General features: G+C 41.9%; 1 protein-coding gene across 2 annotated transcripts; it reads right to left on the bottom strand.

Annotated features, from left to right (window-relative positions):
• Positions 1-913: 913 nt before the first annotated feature.
• LOC108902558 (chloride intracellular channel protein 5) lies at positions 914-8,113 on the bottom strand. Of its 2 annotated transcripts, none has more exons than XM_018704481.2 (6): positions 6,398-8,113; positions 3,700-3,809; positions 3,497-3,622; positions 3,012-3,118; positions 2,631-2,812; positions 914-2,539 (listed from the first exon to the last, which is right to left on the bottom strand). In XM_018704481.2, exons 1-6 carry the CDS (start codon positions 8,087-8,089, stop codon positions 2,378-2,380), a joined length of 2,379 nt encoding a protein of 792 aa, XP_018559997.1. In that variant the 5' UTR covers positions 8,090-8,113; the 3' UTR covers positions 914-2,377. The 2 variants fall into 2 exon arrangements, with proteins under 2 accessions (XP_018559997.1, XP_018559998.1); XM_018704482.2 differs by lacking the exon at positions 6,398-8,113 and adding an exon at positions 3,940-4,234.
• Between the last annotated feature and the right edge of the window lie 518 nt (positions 8,114-8,631).

Genomic DNA, 8,631 nt, shown 5'->3' with positions numbered 1-8,631 from the left:
AGATTTCAAAATAAAAGTACAGGAATAGCCTCATGTAGTCTAGAGATGCCACCTAGAGTTTAAACATTACAAATTCATAAATTGCTACATTTATATTATATATATATATATATATTATGTGTTAGTGGGAATTTGTGTGTGGTCATAGCAACAGCTAGCCAATCAGAGCTCTTCTTGTTGCTCTGTAGGTAGTCACTTAATTTTTTGTGTGGCACAGTGCTGGATGTGAACTGTAACATGGAATATGATATAAAGACACATCTAATCTGTAAAGAATAAGTAAATAGCCTGTAGCTAGCTCTGTCCGATGCCCATACGTCTTATTGGTTTAATCTCTGCACAAACAGAGATAGTATTAGTATTTGGAAGTTTTTCAGAGTGAACAGCAGAGGTGCAGTGACTGTGCACATCCTCCTGAGGTCTTGTCATCACAGAGAGGTTGTCAGATGCAGTACCACCTGTACATGTATCTTTAAATCCATGCTATAGCTAGAAATGCTTTCCAGACAGAAAAACTGTAGTTTACCAAGAAAGCGTTTCAGCACATATCTGCCCCTAAAACCCACATATTGTTATTTTTACATTTCAGTGCACAGATTAAACAGAGAGATTTCAACTAAGAAACAACAAACAGTACTAACAGTCTCCACTGGGAGGAGCTCCAGTGTAAGACACTGCTGATTCAGTCAGTGACGCTGATGACTAATCATCATCTCTTCAGTTCAGCTTGTGAACTTGGTGTTAAATTGTTTGTCATGTTACACTCCATTATCTGAACTGCTGTTACTGCTGGCACTAAGTGTAAATTGCTATTGAACAATACTTATATTTCAGCGATTTGTTCTTGTTGAACAGAAGGATCAGATTACTAATGATAATGATAATGATAATAACAGACACACGGAGCCAAAAGAAACACTGAAGACAATCACACAGTTTAATAAAGATTATCCCCACAGAGAGGATGTAAGGCCAGAACACAACATGTGGTGTCAGGGCTGGTTAATGGCAGACTGTCTCTGTGTCAAAGTGGTAATTTGGTGTCAAAAACATGCTAAACCATAATGGGACGTTAGTGAAATAATGCTGCATTCAAGAGAAGTAAGAAACAATTGGATATTTCTGTCCTCTCATTAAAGTTGCACACATAATTTTGCATGTGGGGACTGATGGCCAAATTAATTAAAACACACCAAATACTGAGCCATTTTTCTCTCCAAAAAGGTGACTTAAAAGTGATAGAGTGCTACAGTGGTCTCTGCGTGAACTACAAAATTTATTAATCAAAACTTCATCAACACCATCCAGCACCAAGGCCTGTCCACAGTCGGGCAGTCAGTAACATTAGATACAGAAGACACACTGTCCAAGGATAATGACAACATGAGTAAAAAACACTTTAACTTTTCATCTTGATCACTGATTCATCATTAAGACTAATATATCTAGCAGAGAAAATGGAGTCAGATGATTACACACTGCTTAATTAATAACTGGCTTAATATGGTATGTGTATTATTTTTCTGGTTATTGCAGTCACTGAACTTGTGCACTAAGATAAGGCTGGAACATCATTGAGCCAGTACTGGGGATGCTTCTTTTTTTTTTACCCTGACGTATTAAAAAGGGAAACCAGATACTCATTGGTCATGGCCATAGGACTCATAAGATAATATAATGCTTTCTGTGATTCAGCTCCTATAGATATGTTAGATGCATATTATTAAATTGTTGTAATTGACTATGATTTAAAAACAGTGTAAATAGTAGATTTAAGTGAACGTTTATGCTAAAGACAAGCATTAATCAAACTCTGATTGGGACTGGTTTGCTAAAAGTTGATTTGTGATTTCTAATACTTTAATACTGAATACTGAATACTGCTTTTTATTCTGTTTCTGCAGTGAACCTGGCCCTGCCATCATCTGAAAAGTGAATAAAAAGAAATCAGGTATTAATTCTGCAAGCAAATCTCTACTTTATAGATTACTTGTAGAATGATTAGCATAGAGATACAGTAGACCGCTGTGCAACCCAACCTGTGAGAGCACACACACACACACACACACACACACACACATAGGTAGCTTGCCACCTGCCAATGCAGAGATGTCAAACTTTGTAAAGAGTTAATAGAGTTTCAGGTTAGGGTGTTTTAGTGAGTGCCTCAGCCATCTTTTTTTGTTCTACTCACTCCTCCTCTTTCTTCATCTTCATGTCAATTAATTAGGCTTCACCAAAACACCTGTTGTATTTCTATGTGTACTACTCTTCCTTATTTCTACTTTCTTTCCATCTTTTCTCTTTTAGCTATTTGTTGAAAGACCTACTCTTTGTATCTGATCTAGTTGTCCCCATGCTTCTCCCACTCTTGCTCTTATTTGATTCGTTTCGCAACATCCAGGTAGGCAAATTCAATCTCCCTCTCAGCAGGGCATGTGTTGGTGAACTCCTCCCTCTGATAGGCGCAGTTTAAATACCTCCACAACCCCGTCATCTCTGCCGGGATCTCAAAGCCACGGTACTTCTTGGCTACGACCTAGAGAGAGAAAAACATGGAGAGAATGGAGTGGACAGGAGTTGGGATCACTGCGTTACAGTCCAAAATATGAGTATCAGGCTGAATGAACCTTAAGGATGTGTAGTTTAGGCAGGAGGTTGCAGTCGGCCAGAGTGAGCTGAGATCCATCCAAGAAGCTCCTGGACGACTCAGGCAGGTCACCTGAGGTGTAAGCATCGATCTCCTCGGGGAGGGGGGTCCTCAGGAAGTCATCGAGACGCCGAAGAGACTTCAGCAAGGCTTTCTCTAAGGCTGCACAGAGGTACAAAGAGAAAGAGAGGTAGACAAATGGATTAATGGATCTTTTTAGGACCTTAAACACACCAGAGCTGCATTAATCGATATGTATGGCCACTTGGGGGCAGCAGAAGAAGCTTGCCTGAGCCAGAGAGATCTAACAAAAATACTCAGCCACCCATCTCTCTGTCCTCTGATCCTAATTTCCTCTTACCGTCGTTGGTGTCTTTTCTTGGGTTTTTAATGTAAGCTGAGAACTTGGCGAACACATCGATGCCGGCTGTGTTGGCTTCACGATGTTTGGGAGCCAGTCTGGGATAGCTGGTGTTAAAGACACATTAGAAAAGTCAAGCTCTTGTTTCCCTCTGGGGGGCTTTTATTGTGAAAATTCTGCATACTCCAGTGGCCCTGATAAACTCCTGTTACTGTCTGGGGCTTTTATTTTAAAAATCCAAATCCCCCACCCCCAGCATTATATCTACTGTGTCTCAACTCAGTTACTGTACTCACACTTGACATTTTAGGTGCATAAGTACCAGGATGGTGAGTCAAAGTGATCTTGGCTATGTGCACCTGGACTGGTTATAGTCATCAATTTTTGATTTCAGAAAGTTACATAAGACAGTCCATCTGCATCTACAGTTTATTAACAAAGCTTCCTCTGGCCAACTATATTCCAGTGAATGTGTGTTTCTGTACCGTGGTGGGGTCAGTTTCTCCTCCAGGAACTCTTCTATCATGTTCACGTCAACCTTCACCTCACCGTTAAAGGTCACAAAGGGAGGGTTGGTTCCTGGAGCCAGGTCCTGCAGGTCGGCTGGCTTCCTGACAACACAAACCACAACATGCAGACACTCTGGTTCATAGTATGATTATGCGGAAGTGTGTGTGTAGTATATTACCGTTTGAGGTCGACAGTGGTGACGTTGAAGATGACTCCTTTAAGCCACAGGATCATGAAGAGTCTCTGGGAGAATGGACAGTTACCGATGCTCTCCCCGTCACTTCCCGCCTACACACACACACACATAAAGAGACATGCACACACAAGTGTAGAAATGAGAGAATGCTTTAGATCAACACAGCGGAGCATTTAGCAAGAATATAATTAAGAAGATGCACGAGTTTGCAACATCACTTACCTTCACGAACAACTCAATGGTGGGGTAGCCAAGTTTTTTAACTACAGTGTTATACCAGGACATGGTGAACAGTCCAGGTCAGCTTTCCATTTAGTTTGAAAGGTTGTGTGAAAGCTCACACTCCTCTAAAGATTCTCAGATGACAGTTTTTATTCCCAGTGGTGATAAGAAAAAGTATATTTGTGTCATGTTCCAATAAAGCGATGAGAAGTGCCAGTCAGTACCATGTCTGTCTGTGTGTCTGTCTCTCTCCAACTACTCATTCATCTGCTTGCTATTTGGACTGCTTGTTGTTTTTCCTCTTTTTTCTTTCTTTCTTTCTTTCTTTTTTTTTGGCTTTCTCTGGTATGTCAGTGTGTCCTCCTCAGACAATCCCTCTTTGTCATATTAAGCGCTAAACTGTGTCTGTGCGTGTGTGTGTGTGTGAATTAATCACATCACACTGTGAGGATGAAAATCTGTTCACACAGTCGCATTATGGAAAATATTCGGAGAGTTTTTTTTCTTAACTTCAGCTCCCTCTCCAGTGACACAGCACTGTTTATCTGGTGTTTCTTTTCAAAATGACTTTAATTTCAGAATTAATCCAATTCTAATCTGACTTGAGGTCAGTTTTGTGTGAAGCCGGGAGGCACAGAACAGAGTTACTTCATTTTCCAGAGGAGTGGGTGGCAAATGGAATCTCCGCTCCAGCTCACACACACATACATACATACAAGGGTGAGTGTGTGTTAACAGCAGGGGATGGAAAGATCTTTTTCACACCCACACCAACTGAGATGTCTCCCCCTGTTTTTTCCAGAATTCATCAGACATGGATGTTTGTTTCTTTTTTTTACAGGCTGATAATGATTTGTTATTACTTAAATTTTAAAGCTGCAACTGGCTGTAAATTAAACCCAGAACTCCTCAAAAGTCAAAACGTAAAAGAATGCTTTTATCATCCTGGCACTTTGCCTTATTATAGCAGTGTACACTGATGTATTCCCTCGCATTACATCATTTTGGATAAAGCTGTCTGCCAAATGAATAAATCTAAATGGTAGGGGATCAATAGTGGCTGATTGTAATGATCGTCCAGTATCAGCCTTATATATTAAGAACCCAGTCAGTCTCTGTTGAGCTTGTTTACAAGCTGTTTAACATAATGTAAACGCTGTGTTTATCTTGAAGTGACTATGTGTTGTTTCCAGCACCGCTGTGCCCAGATTTCTCAGCACCAAACAGCAGGCTAATCAGCTTGCAGAGTGAGAATGCAGAGATTAACCCTGCACGCTACTGGCAGCAGCATAGCACTGTTGTACTATTCAGACATCAGTGCCCTAAACGTGGTACCTGGGATACATTCAAGACTGTGAGAAAAAAGTTTTGTCAGATTTTATGATAAGTAGTCAAGTCATTTGCTGCATTAAAAGAAAAGAACATCTTTCCCATGCATTTATTGAGTAGGAGCAGCAGCATCGAGTGCTGTTGAGTCCAGCACCACAGAGGGATGCTTGAACCTTTCCATTATATTTCCATCTACCTCAGCCTATGCTGCCAGCAGAGCCCCTGACAAAGAAAGCCATTGTGCGGATGTGAACTCCCACAGAGAACAAGCTTGTTGTGTGTATGTGTGAAGCAGCTCTCAGATATTAGTGCATTTTTTCTTGGCGTTAAACCTCTCCGCTGGCCCTCAGAGGGCTGCCCTCTTTTATTGTCACCTCAGTTAGGAATGTGCTGCTAAACCAGAGAGCAAAACCTTTAAGATGAAGTCTGAGCACACATGCAGAGAGTGGAGAAAAAAAAAAACAAACAAAAAGTGACCATTATATGTGTCACACAGGTCACATTTCTAACAACATATTTGTATTGGCTTAAATCATATGATTATAATTCAAATAGTATTGTGTGTTCCTATTATTTTGTCCACTACCTTTAGAATTGCACAAATGCAGCAATGTAGGCTACCATGCCTGATGGATTAGGATATCACTGTGCTAATGGGATAAGGTAAGCAGATCAAGATCCGGTGTCTCCCTCACTTGCTCTCTCTGCGTCACACACACACACACAAATGTACAAATACGAAACATATATAAAGGTAGCTGACATGCTTCTGCATGCGTTATTGAACTTTTTCAGTCAAAAACAGTAAAATTCAAAAACATATAAAAGTTGAACAGCATTTACTTTAGGTGGTTATATGTCTTGCATTGTGATGCCTTGCTCTGTTGTAGTTTACAGTGCCATGGTTCTATTTCCCAACAGGTATGGCTTTGCCAGAGTTATGCCAGTCTGCTGATTGGAGCATTTTGATTGTCAGGTCAAACTGGCCCTGGCCTTAAGGTGGCTATGTATGGACTAGAGCTTTCATTTTCACCATATATATGAAGTATCATCAACTCAGTGTGGCCGTACAATATGTGTACAGTATGTGTGTGTTGAGGAGGCTGTGTTTGTGTATGCGGCTCATTACCTTGACATAGAGTGAGATCTCATAGTCCTGATTTTGGGGTATTGTGTTGTTCCTGCACACAGGAGGCAAAGGGCTTTCCACTCTCCTATGGGAGATCAGCTTCACCTCCTCTCTCTTCTCCTCAGTCATCTCCTCCCTCTGGGGAATGTATGAATGGCCATCCTCCCAAAGCACCACTCGTTTTCTCTTCACCTGCTCATCTTTTTTTCTGGGCAGGGATTCATCTTTGATCACTGACTTCAGCTCCTTTATCCAGTCCTCGTTCCTCGGCGCACTTTTCTCCTCTGGTGATGCTTCCTTCTTCACCCATTCCTTCCTTCCCCTTTCTGTTTCCCACATGTCTTTTTTCACAGGCTTCAATTCTTTCCTCCACTCTTTTATTTCTGGTGTTCTCTCTTCCTCAGGTTGATCAGCTTTAATCCAGTCATTATCTTTTCTCCTTGGTGACAGCATTCTTGCTGTCCCCCATCCCTCTATCATGGGTGCTTGTGGCTCGGGACACAGGATCCCATTCTCCATTGCTTGCTTCAGCTCTTTAACTCTTCCATTTATATCACAGTCTCTGTTGTCATCTTCTGGCTTATCATCCTTCTCTTCCTCTCCATTTTCATCTTTTTGCTGCTCATCTTTCTCTTTGCCATGTTCAGCTTTCTCAGCTTCCAGTCCTTGACATCCTTCATCCTTTCTTTCCCTTATGGTGTCTTCAGAAGGGACTGCAGTGGTGGCAGGCTTTTGTTCGTCAAGTTCACCAGTCTGATTCTCCTCTATGTTTTCAATCTCATCATCTAAAACAGTCACAGGCTCTTCCACCATTTCTACCTCTCCCACAATCGCTTCTTCTGCTCCTTCTCCTCCCCTCTTGTCTTCTACAAAGACCTTCTCACTTGGCTGTTCTCCCAAGTTGTCCCCCCAGTCTACCCCTGCTTCTATGAGGACCTGTGGAGGATTTTCCTGCAAATCGCCACCACTCTGTGTTGTGGACTCATCCGATGTGACCTCACCTCCTGACTGGTCCGGTTCAACTTTACCCCCTTCCTCCAGTTCAAAGGCCTCCTCCACCTGGTCCAAATCCACATCTTTATGTGTGTCTAAAGGTACCTCCTCTACACACTGCACTGCTGGTTCTGGAGGATCTACCATAGCCTGGTTTTCAATCTCAGCAATAGATTCTTTCTGAATTTCTTCATCACCTCTTCCACTATGGTCTTCCTCACCCATTAACTCGCTGACAAAATCACCTGTCTTCCCCTCCTCTTCCATAGTTGCTCCTCCCCCATCCAGAGTATTAACACCAACATGTTGCGCTTGCTCTTCCTCTTGGTCCTTCTGGTTGATTCCTCCCAATGTTGTTTCCTCAGTCCCTCCGTCTGTCTGTCCTCCCAATGTTGTTTCCTCAGTCCCTCCGTCTGTCTGTCCTGCCAGCCTTGTCTCCTCAATCCTTCCCTCTGTCTGTGACTGTTCCTCAGAGAGTACAAAGGCCAACTCTGGTTGTTCTACCTTCAGATTTGCCTCACCCCCAGTGTCTAGAATATCATCAGAAGCGGACATTGGATCCTTCATGAACTCTTTGGTTCCCTCATCCTCAATGTTTGCCTCTACGGAATCTGTCTGTTGCCACATGATGCTATTATTAGTTGGCTCATCTTCCTGTTTGCTGGATTCTGAGTTGTTCTTTTCATCAGTCTTTCTCATTTCATCTTGATTCTCACTGGTTGATTGGTTGGTCTGATTGTCCACCACTGTATCAGAATTGAAAGGTGGGCTATCACTGCTAACAGCCTGGCACAGATCATTTTGAATGTTGACTTGTTCATCTATCCCCGTGGCAACAAGGGTCACATCTGTTGCTGGATCCTCAGTGGTTTCAGTCACCTCAGTATTAGTGAAAAGAATAACATCTTCTGTATTGTTGGGGTCGTCATGCTTTCCTGACTCCTCTTCAAGAATACTTGATTCTTGATTAGTCTCTGCGTCATCAGTAGTGGATACTATCTGGCGTTCTTCTAACCCGTTTTCATGCTCATTCATATTTTCCTCCCTTAGCTCTGTTTCTGAACTTGCTATCAATTCCTCTTGTTTATTTTCTTCACTTTCTCTGTTCTCTTCTTTTTCTCCATGGCTGTCTAATATCTGCTTTTGAGCTTGCTCAATCTTTATCAATGCAGAAAAGTTACATGGATTTCCAGTCACTGTCTTTGTGTCTTTTGACTTGTCTTCTCCATTTCCTTTCCCTT

This window comes from Lates calcarifer, linkage group LG7_2 (assembly GCF_001640805.2).
Source record: "Lates calcarifer isolate ASB-BC8 linkage group LG7_2, TLL_Latcal_v3, whole genome shotgun sequence".
NCBI classification, from domain to species: Eukaryota; Metazoa; Chordata; class Actinopteri; family Centropomidae; genus Lates; species Lates calcarifer.
This window is presented reverse-complemented; position numbering and strand designations above follow the sequence as displayed.

Excerpts from the sequence above, each read along its gene's own strand:
- LOC108902558 (XM_018704481.2), bottom strand. The coding sequence starts at position 8,089 with ATGAGAAAGACTGATGAAAAGAACAACTCAGAATCCAGCAAACAGGAA. Across the intron at positions 3,623-3,699 it reads ACCACTGTCGACCTCAAACG|GAAGCCAGCCGACCTGCAGG; the intron begins GTAATATACTAC and ends TTGTGTTGTCAG. Across the intron at positions 2,540-2,630 it reads CTAAACTACACATCCTTAAG|GTCGTAGCCAAGAAGTACCG; the intron begins GTTCATTCAGCC and ends TTCTCTCTCTAG.